Source organism: Panicum virgatum, chromosome 9N, assembly GCF_016808335.1.
Source record: "Panicum virgatum strain AP13 chromosome 9N, P.virgatum_v5, whole genome shotgun sequence".
NCBI lineage: Eukaryota > Viridiplantae > Streptophyta > Magnoliopsida > Poales > Poaceae > Panicum > Panicum virgatum.
Genome location: NC_053153.1, coordinates 3,771,992 through 3,790,789, shown reverse-complemented (window position 1 = coordinate 3,790,789; position 18,798 = coordinate 3,771,992). Strand labels below are relative to the sequence as shown.

The window sequence follows — 18,798 nt, the reverse complement described above, 5'->3', positions numbered from 1 at the left end:
CACCGACGCACGCGAGCGAGGCACTAGACCGCACCGCACGCGGCGCCACCGGGCACCGGCCACCGTACCCCGGGCCAACTGGGTCGTCGCACTAGGTCGCGGCGCGGCGCGGCGTGTGGAAGGGGTCAAGGACAACTGGGTCGGAGCGTCCGATTTTTCCCACGCACACCCTGATCCTAGCGATACTGGGAGGAAAAACAGCGGAAGGACTACCACCGGCCGAGCCCGCTGACATCTCTATACCGAGAGGAAGGGGAAGGCTGACAAACTCCTACAATTGTGCACTCATCACGAGCTTGTCACTTGGCTACGGTTCAGTTTGTTCACAATTGAGACAGTGGTTGCTCCTCTCTCTTTTTCCCCCCCATTTTGAAGAGAGCAGGTTGCCACTGCTAGCGTCTCAATTGTAGCTTCGACAGAAAGGTAGCCAGAATCCTTGAGGTTCAATTGGCGGGGCGTTCGGAATTGTGAATCCTTCTAGTATCACTAGCTGCACTATCCAATTTCTGTACATGGTAGAATCAGACTACCTCAATTTCTGTACAATTTCACGTCTAGTTACACTATCCACCTTTGAAACAATGGGGAAAAAAAGAACAAAATCTGACACATTGTGCACCCAAATTTCAGATCGGGTTACAAAAGCAGATGACATGGTCAAGACTTCTATGGAGAAGATTCCTCAGAGTATAGAAGAGTGAGCCTACTGTAGACCGAGGCTCGACCCAGTCCCCTGTACTGAAGACTCAGAACAGATTTCAATCTGCAGAAAAGTCAGCCTCAAGAAAACTGGCCAAGACGCAATGCTATCTGGATATCAGGAGACCAAGACGTAATGTTTTCTGCTTATAAAGCTTGTCCGGATTTTTTAACATCTCGATACTTGCTTTCTTCGTACTTGACAGAATAACACGAGCAATGCTAAATTGATCACCTTTCTCCAACGCAAACTGCCATTCCCTTGATGAGATGTCGAACCAATCTTTTCTTGAAGACACTGTTGTCTTAACCTCCACATACTCCGTGAAACCTTCGCTGTGTGTGATAACAATATCATATGGCAGTCCGGTTTCAATTTTTTCATTCACCCACCTCACATTGTTGCATCCTAGCTGCTGAGCAAAATATTTGTGGACCACTGCTTCACCAAGTCTCCCTGTTTTCAACTGGCTTGCATCTGGAGTCAGCCTATTCCTCTCTTCTACAAGATTGGCCGGTTTGTCGTTGAAATTTGTTAGCTCAACACGAACTGTTGGGCTTGAACTTCCAGCCTCGGCATCCGAATAAGCAGGTCCATTAGAACGGTCAACAGACATCACCATCTGAGGCTCATCGAGGATTGTGGCTGTACCATCTGCAAGTAATATAGTTTCGGTCCTTGAATTCTCTTCTATGATCCAATCCCCATCAAGATCAACCGAAAGTAAAGTGTCTTCGGTGTGTCCACACAGAGCAGGCATGCTGAAGTCTGATGAAGGTCCAGCATCATTCACCATTGCCTCTTGCGTGCATGCTTGATGGCTCATGAGAGGTGTTTTGAAGGCAGGTGCTGTTCTCCAATAATTAAGAGGCCAACTTGACATCATTACTGGTGCCTTCTGATGATTGGGAGCATTGAATTCACATGGAGGTTGGAATTTAACTCCCTGGGGATCAACTTCTTGGTTGGCTGTACCTTGGTTGGTTGCAGACAATGAAGAGAAGGACCAGACCGCTTCGTGCTCAGGTAACTCGGGCACATTCTGATTATTAATGATAAAAGACTCTAGTTGCTCAGCAGACGTGCCAGATTCTGCCATGGTTTTTATCATGTGTAGAAAATTTGCAAAATGCAGATCAGGGGATCCATCAAAGAAAATCCTAGAGAGTTCCAAAAACACTGAATGTGAATCAGCATCTTGTGTAGCATACAGCGTATTTCCCTGCAAACCAGTAACATGTCAAATAAAACAAGATAGAGGAATTAAGCAGAGCAAAGCTTCAGATGTTAAGTAAATCATGCATTATGTTAAGTACATCATGCATTAACAACCAAGAGGCATGAAGCTCATATAGACAGACAGGAAGATCAATGATGGTATCATGGTAGAGATTAAAATACATTCAGGATCCTCCGACTTTTCTCGAATTCTAATCTAGGCCCATAAAAGTAACAAAGCGAGCACCTAGATTCTTAAACTTTTCAAGTGGATTACTCTAATCACCCTAGGTCCAATTATAGCATTTTAAGGATCCAGATACTCACTGAGTTCATGGACCCTATATAAGAATACAAAAAAGTTTGAAGAAGCTGGGTGCACTTTACTCAAAATGGTTTAAATCTAAGGGTCTGTTTGGAATAGAGGATCTTTTTTTAAAAAAATATATAATTTGATTAGGACATTAGACTAAGCAGATAAAACTTGATAATGGCAGAATTGAACAATAGATACCAACCTGCAAAAGGCAATGGCATTTGAATCTTTTCTTAGAAGAACCCTCAAGTCCCTTCAGCACATACTTGTGGAATAACTTGTCAACAACAACTACTTGCAGATTGCGGAGCTTTGTGACCTCATTTTGCTGGAAGCTGATATAAGTATCTCTATGCATCTTATAGATGTACCGTTGCATATATGGCAAAAGCCAACAAATTATAGAAACTTTTTCTCTGTTTTCCGCTGTACCATAAAATATTGCTTCTCGATACACAACCTATGTAAAGGTAGAAAGAGTGATAAGCAAATTTAGCTATAACAAATTTACTTCAATACGTAATTTCCAATATATTTAGTTCAATTATATAAATATAGAAGAAATATGCACTTATGCGGTTGCATATCTAGTAATGTTAGCACACTATTAATTTAACGAGTAACATGATTACATCATTCTGTTATAACTGAAAGCTTTTAATATTGGTATATTTGCACTGTGACAGAACCCAGAAGTAGAGCTTTCTGCTGCTAGTGAACGGATTAGCACAACTCATAATTCATAAATGATTAACGACCTACCTTCATCCAAATAAAGCGCTACAAGGGCTGATATGTGGTATGAATGTATGAGGAACTGACATTGTCAAAATTACAGCATAAACTCGTATTAAACCACTGCTGTAATTATGCCATATTCATCTCTTTCAACCTTTTTTTTCGAAAACGCAGGAGAGCTGCGCTTCATTTCTCTTTCAACTCTAGTTTTCAAAAAAAAATCTCTTTCAACCCAACGAAAAAAGAACCAAGGTAACTTTGGTAAAAAACAGGGCATCCTGTTAAAGGAAATGGCCAGAGTACAAACACTTGTTTAACTAAAGACTCCCTTGAAGAATGGCTTTCACCTAGTTGGGCCCTAATGACTTCTTTTATAGAGATTGCCTTGAAGAATGGCTTTCACCAAGTTATAGCACATATTGAATTCTGTTGGGGTTTCTCTTTTCCATTTTAACTTTCATCCTTTACACTTACCTTGTTAACACTGCTCCTCTTGCATGAGAAGACTAAAATTGAATACTTACGAATACCAAAAGAAGATGTCTATTACCTTAGAGAGTGCTTGAATACCTAAGCTTTTCATCAAAGCAGCAACTCTTCCATTCAGCATTTGCCTATCCTCAAAGGAAAGGTCGCCAAATTGTATGAAGCTCACATCACTAGAATTTTTAAACTGATGCTTCAACTCATCATCATCTACCCAGCAAACAAGGCCAAAGGAAGAATGCAGAGAGACCCATTTATCAACAGTGGTAGGTAATATTGTTGTTTCTAATTTCTGAAGAGATTCTTTCAAGTACAATATATCATCAGTCTTGTCACTTTCAGAATGCAGATCATTAGCCCATCTCACAAATACACGAAAGACCTGTACACAACATGAAAAACAAGAGAATAAGTTGAATGAGATAACCGTACAAGATACAGCTGACAAAACTTTGTTGTATCTTCAGTTCAGAATGATTTAAATCATAATTAGCTGGAAGCATCTACTGTTAACTAAGCTGCAAAATATAACCATGCACTAAAGCAACTTACATGGTTGGCTGCTTGTGAAGGCAATGCAGCAGTTGACAGCCGTATAAGCATCTCAACATAATTGGATGTTGTTGGCACCTTTGGTACACCACATGCTTCAGTAAAGAATTCACAAAGGCTTGGATAGGCTGCAGACAACATTCTTCTCGGGAACATGCTTCTGCTTTTCGTCGCAACAAATTCCTCTGTTATTTCAGAACATCCTGTTGGGTCATGCCAATAGAGGTCTTTTGGTGGCAAGAACTTCCCAGGAATAACCTCACTTGACCGAGGACGTTGTAGTGGTGTAAATATAGAGGGGGATGACAAGAAGTCCCGTTTAATGTCAATCTTCGAGTCTGCCACACCTTCTGACAAAAATGTGTAGAGTTTGCACATCTGGCTCATACTGAAGAAAAGGAGGTTAACCCATATATTAACAAACAAAAGGGTAAAAGGATAAAAGAACTAAGTGGTTATGCTTTCTAACTTGCAAATCACATAAATGTTTCTATGACTCAAATATAATCAAGTTGGAGAAACCTATTACCTTGCACTAAAGGGAGCCTGTGATGTCATCCAAGACTTCAGGACCATCAACGCATCACAGTAGGATACCTCTGTTTTGAAGCCAATGTCCTTCCTAAGTGAACTGCTAGAAACCTGCAACGCAAGGATTATGGTGAGGTGCCTGGTAAATCCCAGAACAATTTCGTATAGATAAATTACCAACCTGTGGTGCGGCATACGGCGCCATACTGCCAAAAAGAGAGCGGACATTATCACAATCATAGAATAAATCTCTTGCATAATGGAGATCCTCATCCATGCTTGATGCTACCCATTTGAAGCTTTGGATACACTTCAAAAATGACGATTCAACTGTTCTGTTTTCACCACAATGTGTGGCATTTGTGAGGCTCCTAGCTTTAGCACTATAATGATCATCCCAGAATCTGTCAAGAACCTCCAGAAGATATACACAATTTTCCCAGCATTTTTTCAAAGAAAATATTGATAAAATACTAGATAGTTCTGGTGACTCCCAGTCATACACGGTACTTGGTTTTGCAGATACATCAGCTAGAGAATGGTCTCCCGCTAGAAAAGAATCAACTAGAGATGTTTTTTTCTCAACTTTCACTACCTGCACAAAATCAGTCACACCCATCTCCTCAAAAAATCGCCTCCATTTTTCCAGTTCAAAAGGTGATGATTTTGAACCATAATGCATCAAATAGCAACTATCAAGTTCAATCCAATTAATTTCCACATTCTGAAGCAGCCTGCCAACATTCACAGAATTTCCATAATCTTTACTGAAGTGAATTGGTTCATCAGCTGGACACTTGTATCCATGGTTTGTAAGGAATATAGGCCTCTTCCGTAGTTCTGACACTATCTCTTCTTTTTCAAAGTTACAGCTGGTGCAAGAAGATTGAAGATGAACCATAATAAAGCTCACATACTCTCTAACCATTTTATCAGCTGTATTAGAATCTAAACCATTACGCAAGGAAATCATGATGTGATTTTTAATAATGTCATGCCCAGACAACTTTCGCACCCCAATCTTTTGCAGAATATCTACCAGATCATTTGTTCTGACTTCTTCAAGGAGGTATTTATTTTTGCAGGACGCAGATAGAAGATGAGGACTTACAGTTCGAAGATTGCTATACAGAACTGGAAAATTCTGAATGCTATTTCTGCATTCAGGAATGGAATTGACAATATCATATGGCAACCATATAGGACCATCTGCAACAGAGCTAAATGAACCGTCTGAAAGTGGGATGCATGGTATTTTCTTAACTGTATTCAACAGATCATCTTCGAGGCTTCTTGTTAAGGAAACATTTCGAGAAGAATGAGAAAGCAACATCAAATAAAGGGTAGCAAACCATGCACATAGCCATTCCAGACCCAATGATTCAATACAACCATCAGTTTGACAAATAGATGAGATGGTATCTATCAAAATATTTGGTCCATAATCATGAATACCTAGGGCCCTAGATAAATTATCAGACATAACAATATCTTTTGAGAGGTAACCAAGACCAAGATGTTCATGAAGTAAGCCATTGGACAATAGCATTTTTGTTTGTTCATCCCAACCTCTAAGTGTATTGCATGGAAAGACCCATTGCAAAGTAGAGCCATCCAGAAACATGCAGCGGGTCAGACGCAACTTGGAAAGGATCAAGTGAGGGAGGTGGCTGAAGAATCCATGAACTTCTCCCGCTAGAGGAATAAAACTCAAGAAGGCTGTGACAGCTTTTCCAGGGCACCTCTGAAAACAGGGAAGAGCACAAAAGGTTTCTTGGGCACTGACAAACAAAGAGGGGAATTCAGACAACAACCACTGATTCCATGCACTGTCCGCATCCACTTCCTCTCTGGAAGAAGGTAGAACAAAATCTCCTTGAAGAATGAACTTAAGGCCGTAATTCCTTAGAGGAAGAAAAGCAAACACAGGTTGCTGCTTCAAGTAAGGTTCATAATCTCCTTCCTCAGTCTCCTGCAAAGTAAATGCCACAGCAATCTCTGTGGAGCACACATCATGGCGCACAATGGTACCTTTTAACCTCTTACTGACCACCAACCAACTCATTGTCTCAATTCCATGAGAGATTCTCACAATGCCATCACCAAGAGCCTCCCTTCTCATAATCAGAAGTGTGCCGTCAAGCAAATTCTTAAACTTGATACATTTTAGTCGGTGAAGGAACAGCAGAAGAGATGGGTGTAGATCTGAAAACATAGACACAATGGAGCACATACCAGTGCCCTCCCTAAATTTTGATCTGAAAGGAAGTGAAATGCAAGTGTTCCACAAGGAACAGGCATCCTTGTCATCTTCAATGGATAACATTCTACTAAAAGAAGTGGTATTGAAAGGTGGAACTGCAGTTGGCAACACAAAACCAATCTGGCCATCAGTGATATCAAATTTCACATGGAAACCACCTGAATGGATCTCCGGAGCATCAGTTACCTACAAAAATATTGACAAAATTAAAATGGTATTCATTACCCCAGATAATTCAAAATGTCACACGAGTTACAAGAACAAGTACCAACAAAGGATCAGTAATGAGAAAATATCCATGAAACTAAGGACAATATAAAAACTTAGTGATTTTTTTTCTGCAACCTACCCGGAAAACTGATTTAAATCCAATGCCTTTATTTCCGATATAACCCTGGTTTGATCCTTTCTTTGTCGAGTTACCAATATCACAAAGTGCTCTAATGTTCTCAGCAGAGAAGCCCCTCTCGTTGTTTAGAACAACAATACCATTCTCCTGGAGAATGAACGCTAATGTTGGTTCAACATCCTCAGGATATGCATTATCGTCAGCATTCTGTACCTGATGTATAATAAGATAAGGCCAGTAAATAAATATTCCCTCAAATTTTCATGCAAATGCCTTGGAAGCACACAACAAATTCAAGTGAAAAAGGAAGTGCACAATTCAGGCTTACCAGCTCAAGAAGTAGATGAGAATCCTGGGAATATAGTTCTTGTGAAAGGCAATGCAATGCTCTGCCAAGTCGAGCATGCTGCTTCTTCAACAAGCTATTCTCAGTGTAACTTAGTGCCTGATCAAGACCAAATTCTTCACGGCGTATAGTCTCAATAACAAGAGACGCTTCCTCATGATTTGATTCTTCCATCATGGAAGATATGTTAGTATGTACTTCTGCAACATTTGCCTCAGTTCCAACATGATTTAACACCTTATTGTCTTTATTGTCTATACCAACTTGATCATTTGTGACGGGTAACAATTTTCTTCTCTCATCCATCATATCAACATCAATAGAAATAAGCATGTTAGAACTTTCATCCTCAGATGCAGCTGATGTAAGCTTGGCAGAAGAATGTGTTTCTTTCTGCTCATGAACTTCTTCAGTTAAACACAATCTACGGCAATCTTCAACCCATTCTGCAATTCCAAGTGACAAGCCAATATCATGAAGCATGCAAAGCTGCCAATCTTCAGTGGCTTCATGCAACATGACTGAATAGCAGTTCTTGGTAACAACCCGAAGTCCTGCCAATAGTATGTCTGCTGCAAGACTACGGAACTCCGAAGGTAAATGACCAAGACAGTCAAGTACAAATTTTGCAATCAAATGAACTACATCATCAAAGTCTGGCAAGCTGTCAGACCTGATACTTTTTGCAGAAGACACCTGAGGGTTCTCAAGATTAGTGTTCATAAAATCATGGTTGTTGTCTAATATGAGCTTTATTGCTCGCTGTGCATAACATTTTAGCAATGCCATTGGGGTGTTTGTAGAACCGTCATAAATGTATAGCAGTGAAAGCAGTTTCACTGCCACTTGAAATGGTGAGCGTTGAATAATGGCTTCCAAGAATTGATCAACTGTGGCTGATGGATCTACTCTAATAAACCTACCATCTGCAGTCACAATGCATGATAGCTCTTGAATAGGGCCAGTAGTCAGCAACCAATGTAGAAAGGAGCCCAGTGTAGGAGCAAATAGCAGATCCCAATGGGACCAAATATGCAGGTCAGACAACATAGGAGCCCTCAGTAAACAATTAATTGCCTCTCGTGAGCATACTGTTCCACCATAATAATATTGTTCAGCAACATCACTCATTAGCCCATCAACATTTTCATGTCTACCTGGCAAAGTTCCAGACCACCGTTTCTCCAACAATGAGATGGAGAATTTAAAACTATTTGTTTGTATGTTTTTTCCCTGCCTCTTAATATAGCCAAGAAGTCCTTCCCCAGATTTGTCTTGCACGACATCAAAGCTAATTGTCGGAAATTGCCTTTTAAGAATCATAACTAAACTATCCTCTGAAAAGTCACCGTCTTCCATCCAATTACTCTCAGCTTGACAGAGTAAAACTTGAACTTGCTTCTGTAGTACAGAAACTTCCAGAGACGAAGAATCACAATTACCCCCCTTCAAGAAACTACTCAAAGTAGTGATGAAGTGATGACAATGTTTCTCCAAAAATTGAAGGAATGTCCCATGCCCAAGAGCACTAAATTGATTCGCTGAAAATTGAGTAGTTACCCATGTTTCACAATCGTGAAGTGCCCTCACTTGCAAAGCCACATCATCAGAGACTTTACTGTCGCATTCAATATATTCTGTAATCCTCCTGATGACATCATCAATAGAAACACCTGCATGAACAAACAGAAATATGAAAAGGGGCTATTTGTTTGTAGCAAGCAGTTCAGCAAAAATCGAGTGCCAACTGCAGCTCAAATGAGAGGGAGGGAGGGAGGGTACGCACTATGTCCAGTCCCATTGTCTTCACTCCTATTATTGGTTCTATTACCAATACAACTAGTATTTTCGTTACTCGGAGACTCAATTTCCATAACCTCTGTGGTGGTGTTATGAAGAGGGCTTGAAGACACGTTATTCTCACTAGAAAGTTGTATCACATCGTAAATACTATCCAGCAGACCACATCCCATCGATTTAACCTGCATGTCCATGTTGCAGTAAAATTTAAAGATCTCAAAATGGTAAGACTAAATATGCATAGTCAACGAATCACTCCCTACCTAGAATTACTATAATATTGCCTATTTAGGTATCACGTACAGAATATGCATAGTCAATGAATCACTCCCTACCTAGAATCACTATAGTATTTCCTATTTAGGCATCATGCACGGAATATGCATTACTACCCATGGTTTGAAACGTGTTAACACCTAAACAGGCGAACATTTTAAGTTTTCCTGAATTGTAAGATCAATCACACAATCGCTTAGATGCCAAGTCAAACATAACCATCACAGACCGCACACTATTTTAAACCAATCATGATTGAATGACTTTTTCGTAGATAAAGGTAGCACAATGGTGCGGGCATGGGGGCACGAGAGACGAAAATGGGATAATAAAAAATGTGCCTCCAAATCATGTAAGATGACTCAACCATTATCAGGCCTACCAGATCATTATCATCTCTAATAGATATCATGGAGAAAATACAGGTAAAAGTTCATTTTGAAAATATGATACCCATATAGTGGATAGTAAATACAGTACATGTTTGCGATGTTCAAGTCAGACGAATAAAGGAGGGAAATCAACTCACAGCAACATTGAGAAGGCCAATGCCTGGGTACTGTGAACAGAAATTTATTATTTTCTTCTTCTCCGTTGGTGATCCTCCATAGTAATTTGCTATCATTTCCAAAACCTGCATCAGCGACAGGTACAAAGAAATTAGTTCTAGAAATAGGATACATCCCGACTGAGCATGTCTGCTGTTAAACAATCAATTTTCAGATAAGTTCAGAAAAAAAGGATGATGTATGCTCGTTTCCTCATTACGTATACATGTATGAGTTTACTTAACTTTGCAATTATTTAAAGAAAACATTGATTTAATTAAACATACCTGCTGAACTGGATGCTCACGACATGTTTCCTTCCATGTTGTTATAAAATTTTCCAGCTTACCTATGCTTAGGAAACAATTCGGTGAAGCTTCATGCTTTTGCAACTTTTGCTGCTTCTTAGGCTGCTTGCACGAAGAGCTAGGACTCTCGTTTTCTTCGAACTTCCTTTTTTCTCTTACAATCGCCTTTTGTTCACGCTGTCTTTCCTTTCTTCTCGCTACAGCTGGCCTTTTCTTAATTTTTGATTTCAAACCAAGCCTTTCCATTTCTTCGGTTTTTGAAGGATATGGACAACTATTTACACGGTTGTCACCGTCCTTTTTATCAAGAACAGAACATCCATTCTTACCCTCATTGTCATCACTTTTATCATCCTCAGAACTAGTATCGCCATCAATTTCATCATCAGTTAAATCAAAATGGATATGTTTATTGATCCCAGGTAACTGCTTTATACGATTAGTTAGAGAATTGAACCTCTTGTCCAACACCTTCTTGTGAGTATGGAAATTTGTATTTTTCGACAAATACTTCTCTTCACTACTATGGCCAGACCCACTCTTATTTCCTAGAAGCTTAACAGTAGACACTTCAGTTTGCCTGGCCTGCCGGAGTAAGGAAATATGCAACCTACAAAACCTCCCTAAATTAGTGAAAGTTTCTGTTCTGGTGAACATGAAATGACAAAGAGGCCAAAAGAAGGTATTTCTATTTCAGAGTACACAAAACACACTAAAACTAATATGGGAATCACATGCGGAAGATAATAGGTACATCAAACACACTGGTTTCTAAACAGGTACATACCCCAAGCTCTGTACCCGCACACCAAGTTCTTCCTTTCCAGAGACTGATTTTTGCTCGGAAAGATGATCCAAGAAATCTTCCACTGTGATTTTCTTCTTAGATTTGTCCACAAATTTCTGCAGGAAACTGATAATCTCCTCGCTACTAAGCTTAGGCACCTTAGACAAATCAGATGGCACTGAAAAATAATGTGCAACAAGTGGGTGCTGAAGGAAAGGCCCCAGTCCCAGCTCTTCAAACTGCCCAACCCCCTCATTCTTGCATATCTCAACCTCTAGATCAGAAATCGTTACAATTTTTCTTGCAGCAACATAGCAATGGATGAATGCATTCACCTGACAAATACAAGTAATGCCCATCAAAAGTAAATAACAGAATCAACAGACCAAATAATATTGACTTGTGAGTTGAGACTAAGGCTGTGTTTAGTTCATGAAAATTGTTGGGTTTGGATACTGTAGCACTTTCGTTGTTACTTGGTAATTAATGTCCAATTATGGACTAATTAGGCTTAAAAGATTCATTTCATCATTTCCAATTGAACTGTGTAGCTAGTTATTATTTTCAATTACATTTAATGCTCCATACATGTGTCCGAAGATTCGATGTGACAGGTACTGTAGAAAAATTTTTGGAAACCAAACAGGGCCTAATAGGAGCTCACCAAGCTTTGCAATTGCATGCGAAAAAAAGCCCTCACACTTCCAGTGAAAAAAGAGCAAACATCAAAGTAGTCTTGTCCAAATTGTTCAGTATAGTTGATCAGAGGAAAGTAGCTGACTACTCCCTAATTTTAAACTATAAGTCGCTTAACAATTCTAGTCTGTACATCTATTTTAGCTCTTATCCAAGACAACGCTATCTTTGGTCATGTACCACACAGCTTAAATTTTTGCACCAAGAGTTGTAATGGCTTAAAATATGACACAAGGTATTCGATTGCGACTACAGGTATTGAGCACTGACCTTGCCCTCTATGAGTAAGAGGTCTCGTAGGAGAGGCACGTCCTGGAGCTGGATGCCGAGGGAGTCCCACGAATCGACCTTGAGCGCCACCAGCACCGCCTGCACAACTTTCCAACCCGTGACACCCTCCCCGTTCTTCACGAGCTCCTCCCGGGCATTCCTCGCCGCCACTTGTGCTCGATCGAGAGCAGCCTGCTGGCGCGGCTGCTGCTGCTGCTGTGGCTGGGGGGGCGCTGGCACAGATGAGGCGGATGCAGCGGCTTTAGTCGGGCGGTGCTGGATGTTGGAGGTAGGGGTTTGGTGGTAGGCATGGGAGGGGAAGTGATGCGCCTGCTGCAGCAGCAGCTGCTGCTGGTAGGGAGCTAGGGCAGCGGGGTTCTGGAAGAGGAGGTTCGCCGCGAACAGGGGGTTAGGGGCGAAGGCGTAGGGGTTAATCCCGTGCATCGGCGCCGCGCCGGGGTTGGGGAAGGACGTCGAGGCGGCACCATACCACTGCGCGGCGGCGGCGGCGCGAGGGTCGTAACCGTGGCCGGGGCGAGGCCACTGGTGATCACGGCGGCTCATCGAGGCGCTGGCCGGTGGGGATTGGGGTGGAAGCGGCGCAGAGTAGGAAGAGAAGCAGGGGCGCGACGGCGGGTCGGCGCTGCGGCTGCTGCGGCCGGTTTGGGGTGCTCTGCTCTTATACGGCTACAACTCTTCTCGCGGCGGTATCACTTTCCGTCGTGGGCTGAAGTCGAAACTTTCAACGCCGCAGGCTTCAAATGGATTAGGCATGTACTAGCGTTAGCCTTAGGAGTTAGGATTGGGCCTGTTGGGCCTCTTCAAGCTTGGCGTATGTCGCTAGAATTTGCTTTGCACGAGACTTTCGCATAACGCACACGTTTATCCCCGAATTTGCCTTAAATTCTGTAAACAATAATTTTACGCGCCCAGAATGGAAAAATTCATAGGTAAATAGATATTTCTTTCCGAGTAAGTAGGCATACATATGGTGGCATTGCATAAAACTAACATCGTAGGAAATAGTTGCTGATTGAAGTAACATCGTCCAGAAGGAAGTCGTGAACAGCGAGAAAATGTCAAATGTCCGCCTGCTAAATCAAGTCATAATTTAGGACCATGTTAAAGAGAATGCACAGCAAAATTCTTGTACACGACCAAGATCGCTCAACTGTACCAGCTGGGTTGATTATGATTGCAACCACAGCCAATCGTACCAAAAGCTGGAGTAAGCCAGTAACTTGACTAGGATTCCTACCCTTCACATTTACAAATGAAGTCCTATAGCAGCGCTCATACTGCCCATAGAACTTCGTCTATATGTTGAGATTAAAACGAGCACCAGAGGCTAAAGGCGTTACAGGCTGTTGTGTCCATTCCCTTGTTTCCAGCTGAAACATAGCCTGGTCAGCTATACCGAAAAAAAAAACCATTAAATGGCCATTTGTTAGTCATCTGGACTTCTGGAGGGCTTAATTTACCGTCAGTTAATCTTGTGGTCTTCCAGGATATCAACTTCTGCACGAATATAGATAGGCGCTACTACCAGAGAAATGCTCAAGTACCAACACATCCACCATTGCTATCTCATATTGCAACATTGTGCTTTACCAGCCTGCAGCTTGTCCCACAAACATAACATCTGCCTCGGTGATTGGTAGTGTGCAGTGTAATAATCATCTATGCATCCAAATTGACAAAATTTGATGCTGTGGACGTATTTAACAGGTCTAGTGCTGTTGAACCGCTCAACCCACATGCCCATGCTCACATCCTCCATTTTGAAAAGCTGCATAGCAAGAAATAAAATTTAGACTTTTGCCAGAACCATTATGTCCTGCCTATTTGCTTACAAACCCATGGTCCAGCTATCTAGTGGCAAGGTAATCAGTTGGTAGTTTGTTTATGAACTTTTGGAGGGAAATATGATCAGACAGGTCCCCAGTTGTTCTTAAGCATGCAAATTGCTGAAAACCAGCTACCATATTGGGCCGCTATTAGTGTCATAAAATGCATACTGGAAGCAATCAACTGAGCTTACCCTTAATTTATGGTTTAAAAATTCTGACAGAATGGCATCTGCAATATCAGAAGATATAACATATCCAGGACCATTTGCATAGATTGGATAATCCTCTTCTGGCCATTCCTGTAAAGCACAGAAGATAAGCATAGATTAGAAAATGCATGCATTCAATGCGGAACTTCAGGGCATTCCATCGATTTTTTCCACTGACATACTGAGTCCGCACAGTCAAGTGAGGTAGATGATACTGCTTTGCTAATTGATAACTAAGCTCAGCCTGATTGCATATCTGAAGGGTTGTATTACTAGTATAAGTATGATATTAAAGTGACTCTTACTACGAGATCAAATGTTGCACAATCACATTTGAGGTTAAGATATCTATCTTTGTATACATACTGATTCAACAAAGCAATAAAGCCATCTGTAGTAGTGTAATAGCGAAAGCAACAAACAACTACATCCGTTATTGAAACTTTTACCTAGAAAGATTAAATGTATACAAGCTCATGTTTCATTTTTATTACATTGAAGGGAGATACGACCAAGTTAAGAAAATATTACATAACTGTCATATAATTAGCATGTGTATCAACACTGAGTGGATATGAGCAGAAGCTACATGCAGTAACATAAACAAACGATCTTTTAAGTTATTATTGATTATTAAATATATGCATACAAGCCAATCTCTGCAACACGAGTTTATGTGTTTGCAATACAAGAAAATAATTTTGTATTTTATCAATGAAACAAGCTTCTGATTAAAGATCAAAACTGTAAATTGATTTTGAAGTTCAGAAGATTCAATGCTACAATTTCCACAGCGCATCTAAGACAAAAGTCAGCCCACAGGGTTGTTCAGACCACCAAAAAAAACAAAAATTAGACGCCAGCAGCAGTGCAGCACAAAGACATTTACAGGAAACAATTTGACAGAAGTACTTTAGTTCCATGGGGAATGATAATTTGTTAGACATTTTTGACTTATGGAGCTAATTTAATAGTTAATCCAGCTAGTAGTGAGCAACATCGACTCATGTAGCATAGCATCATTCTCATTCAGGTATGTCATATGTTTTAAGTAACTGAATCCTTACTTGATTTCTTCAAACAGGAGAAAGATTCGGTAAATTTGACATCAAGGTACCATGAATCAACCTTTTACCACTCACAAAGTTTCATGAAAAAATTACACCATAGTGGGGAAACAAGTTTGATTGCTAATGTCGTTTAATACCCAGATGGACCAAATACCCTGTATCAAACAGTTCGCTAAGGGTAGTGACCCAGACTTTTTCAATAGATGAAAGGGAAAATGGCATATGAGGCTATTATGGAATCAAATATCAAGTTTACCTCATATGTAACAGCCCATTTCCCATCGCGCAATGGCTTGTGGTGATAATTCATGTTCCCTATATAGAGACTTTCACCGTTCCGGATTTTCTTCACTTCAGCCATTACTGATTCAAGTCTAACAAAAGTATCATCATCGCACTTCATTATGTATCTAGCAGATACAACATGGACCTGAAAAGACAAGTTCAATATAGTGAGAAAGCGACTTCATGGTAGCAAATTTTGAAGAAAGAAAGCTTTTAGACTTACCCCATACTCGCATATGGCAATCGTCTTCAGAACCACCAAATCGTAGCTGTCCATGAATGGCATAATAACAATGTCCCCAAAAAACTCAGCCTCCTTTTTCAGCTCCACATTAATTTCATTTCTTCCATGCTGTAGAAAAGTAAATTACTGAGCTCAATTACATAAAAAAAACAGATTACTGAAGTTTGATCTTCAAGATTTACCAGGGCAACAAAAAAACGGGCCACAACATTCGATGACTTCTGGGAAGCAGACATCCATGTCTTTCTCACAGCCATACGCTCAGCAAAATGGTTGCCCGCTGACAGGATACCAATGAAAATTTCAACCGGTTCGTCTGGGAGGGGAGGGGCCTGCCAACTGGGTAACATCTCTAGGTGCTTCTGTGGAGAAAAGCTAGGATGTGTAGTGGGCAAAGACCCCGCAAACACTGATTGCACATCAAGGTCCCCATTCAATGATAAGCCAGTAGCATCCTCAAGCACAAACCCCTGCCAGCACCACCAGAGACAAAAGTTAACAACAGTGTCAAACACCACCATCAATATTTCATTCCATTCCCCACCCCCACTTCATAGAGAAGTTTGAGCCACTCACAGTGCGGTATGGAAATGATGTCACATGACGTCCATCAACATTCACATGGTAACCTTCCAATCCAGCGGTGAGTGTAAGAACAAACAGGTGGTCCTCCACAAATGGGTATGGCCAATCAATTGAGACAGTCTTTGTGCGCCCAATGAGCCGGTTCAACCACCATGACGTTTTTGACTCCTCCGACCGGCCTTCATCATCCCGAATCCACTTCTCACACTTCACCAACCCATCAACTGCAGACCAATTCAATCAAAACCAAATCCTTGAGCCAATGTAATCGATAGCTAAACAATATTTTATCTGGTGACAGTGGTGTGTGCAGACCGGTCTCCTCGTCAGCACGGGACCTCCAGCCCTCACAGCGAAGGGGAGTGCCCCACTGCATGCGGTAGCAGGTGTTTTGCTCGATCACCGGCTTGCCACTCCAGTCGCCGCGGAGGCGGGGGTTGAAGTGGAGAATTCTGGGAGGATCCTCGCCGTCCACCGTCTTGAGCCCCTGCAGCTCCATCATGAACTGCGACACCATGATCGGCTCTTCCCCCTCCTTGAGCAGCGTGATCTTAGGATCCCGCTCAGGGTGCGCCTCGTGCGGCGTCGCGGCCACCGTGATATACGAACCCAGCGTCAGCCCGCACGGCAGCTCCACCGTCCGCCCCCTCTCCCGGAACTCGTCCCCGCTGAGGGCGATCGAGTGCGGACACATGCTCCTCTCCTCCTCGTCTGGCGAATCCTGCGAGAACGTCAGGTTCGTCGCGAGAGTATGAAGGTCGGCGAACACGCGGGCCCCTGACTCCGCCGCCTCGGCGGCGACCTTGCGCAGCGAGCCGGAGCGGGTGGAGTTGAGGTGGCGGAGCTCGAGGCCGGAGACGAACCACGACAACCGGCGCGCCCGCCCGCGGCCCCCGTCCGCCGAGAGGGTCTCCCGGTGGGGGTGCTTCGAGGGCCGCGCCGGCGCGGCGCGCCCTCCCTCCCACGCGCCGTCGAGGTGGAGCTTCCGCGACGCCGCGGCGGCGGAGGCCCCCGCCCCGGGCAGCGACGTGGACACGAGCGGCGACTCGAGGAGCAGCACGAAGAGCGCGTAGGCGAGGAAGAGCGCCACGAACCCCTGGATCGCGCGGCGGCGGCACGGCGCGCCGGCCCCAGGCGGCCTCCGCATTGCGCCCGGCGCCCGCGGCCCTCCCCCCGCAGGCCGCAGCGCGAACCCTAACCCTAGGCGGAGGAGGAGCTCGCGCGCGCGAGCGGGGCGGGAGGGCGAGGTGCGCGAAGCTGCCGCGCCCGCGCGTGCGGCTCGGCTCCTCGGGCTCTGTGGTGGGCGCGGAGGCAGCGAGGCAGCGGCGGAGGCGGCCGAGCCAGCGAAGGGGGAGGGAAGGAAAACAGACAGCTTTAATTGCAATCGACGGCTTCGATCACATATAAACCCGCGTACTTTACTCGCTAATCCCCCCTCTTGGCGAATGTAATTTGGAGCTTCCCCCATTTAAAACTCGCGCGTGCAGAATAAAACCAGTGGAGAATTCGGGGTCGGCGGGCGTGGACCTCGTGGGCTCGGTGCACGGGGCTACGCGAGTCCGTGACCGTGCCGCTCGGCGTGGCCAGAGTGAGGGCGAAGGTGACAGGGGTGCTCCATCCATGAACTGGGTCCTTGCAGGTACGGGTACTCGGGGCTTCAGGTGGGGATGGAGGGATCCACGTGGATTAAAGCGGCGCGTGCCGGCCGCGACCGCTGCGCCGGGTGGGGCGAGGGATCCCGTGCGATGGAGCACTGTGTTGACTAATGGATTTTCGGGGCTGCCGCGCCCTGCGATTAATAAAAATTTGAGACCGGCTAAACGAACGAGACGCGTGTGATAGGCAAATGGCCTTGGAGTACGCTCCGGCTGCTTGTGCTAAAATATTTGGCCTGACACGGTCCAGTGGATTTGCATTGTTTGCTTATCTGACACTATGATTTGGTCGTTTGCTTTGGTCCGGTCGATCGGGCGGAATAGTCTTTTGGTTGTGCGGCATCCGGGCGTGGTTTGGCTGTTCCTCTGACATCGTGCGCATGTTTGCGTTTTCTTTTTTGTTTGGGAGTTTATTAATCTATGCATTTTAAGCAAACTCCTACAATTGATTTTAATCTCCGATGATGGAAAAGCATATGCCCCTCTTGATTTTGCAAAATAATGTAGTAAAACATTTTTTATTACAGCCATTAGCTAAAACATTTTTTAACCTAGCACTTATGTAATTGTTCATTATCAATGCACAATTCGACCCCTTAATTTCGATTTCAAGTCACGCGCCGTCACTGGCAATAGGATATTCGGAAAGAAAAAAAGAGACGTGCAATAAGAGAGTAGTCAACATACAACTGCAAATAACTACAATAGCGATAGAG

At 43.2% G+C, this 18,798-nt stretch overlaps 2 protein-coding genes across 2 annotated transcripts; both read right to left on the bottom strand.

The window, feature by feature from the left end:
* Positions 1 to 458: 458 nt before the first annotated feature.
* On the bottom strand, positions 459 to 12,913 carry LOC120690185 (protein NO VEIN-like). Its single transcript, XM_039972757.1, has 13 exons — positions 12,185 to 12,913; positions 11,219 to 11,553; positions 10,411 to 11,041; positions 10,105 to 10,209; positions 9,286 to 9,481; positions 7,482 to 9,172; positions 7,154 to 7,366; positions 4,723 to 6,990; positions 4,540 to 4,652; positions 4,011 to 4,398; positions 3,523 to 3,840; positions 2,437 to 2,694; positions 459 to 1,922 (listed from the first exon to the last, which is right to left on the bottom strand). Exons 1-13 carry the CDS (start codon positions 12,746 to 12,748, stop codon positions 807 to 809), a joined length of 8,196 nt encoding a protein of 2,731 aa, XP_039828691.1. The 5' UTR covers positions 12,749 to 12,913; the 3' UTR covers positions 459 to 806.
* Positions 12,914 to 13,261: 348 nt separating this feature from the next.
* Positions 13,262 to 17,796, bottom strand: LOC120690855 (hydroxyproline O-galactosyltransferase GALT6-like). The gene is made up of 7 exons (XM_039973707.1): positions 16,743 to 17,796; positions 16,419 to 16,651; positions 16,025 to 16,312; positions 15,822 to 15,950; positions 15,570 to 15,743; positions 14,226 to 14,333; positions 13,262 to 13,973 (listed from the first exon to the last, which is right to left on the bottom strand). Exons 1-7 carry the CDS (start codon positions 17,572 to 17,574, stop codon positions 13,767 to 13,769), a joined length of 1,971 nt encoding a protein of 656 aa, XP_039829641.1. The 5' UTR covers positions 17,575 to 17,796; the 3' UTR covers positions 13,262 to 13,766.
* Between the last annotated feature and the right edge of the window lie 1,002 nt (positions 17,797 to 18,798).

Coding starts and splice junctions, on each gene's coding strand:
- LOC120690185 (XM_039972757.1), bottom strand. CDS start 12,748: ATGAGCCGCCGTGATCACCAGTGGCCTCGCCCCGGCCACGGTTACGAC. Junction 10,210..10,410: donor GTGAGCATCCAGTTCAGCAG/GTATGTTTAATT, acceptor TCGCTGATGCAG/GTTTTGGAAATGATAGCAAA. Junction 9,173..9,285: donor AGACAATGGGACTGGACATA/GTGCGTACCCTC, acceptor TTGTTCATGCAG/GTGTTTCTATTGATGATGTC.
- LOC120690855 (XM_039973707.1), bottom strand. CDS start 17,574: ATGCGGAGGCCGCCTGGGGCCGGCGCGCCGTGCCGCCGCCGCGCGATC. Junction 16,313..16,418: donor CATCATTTCCATACCGCACT/GTGAGTGGCTCA, acceptor TGGTGCTGGCAG/GGGTTTGTGCTTGAGGATGC. Junction 15,951..16,024: donor CCCGTTTTTTTGTTGCCCTG/GTAAATCTTGAA, acceptor ACTTTTCTACAG/CATGGAAGAAATGAAATTAA.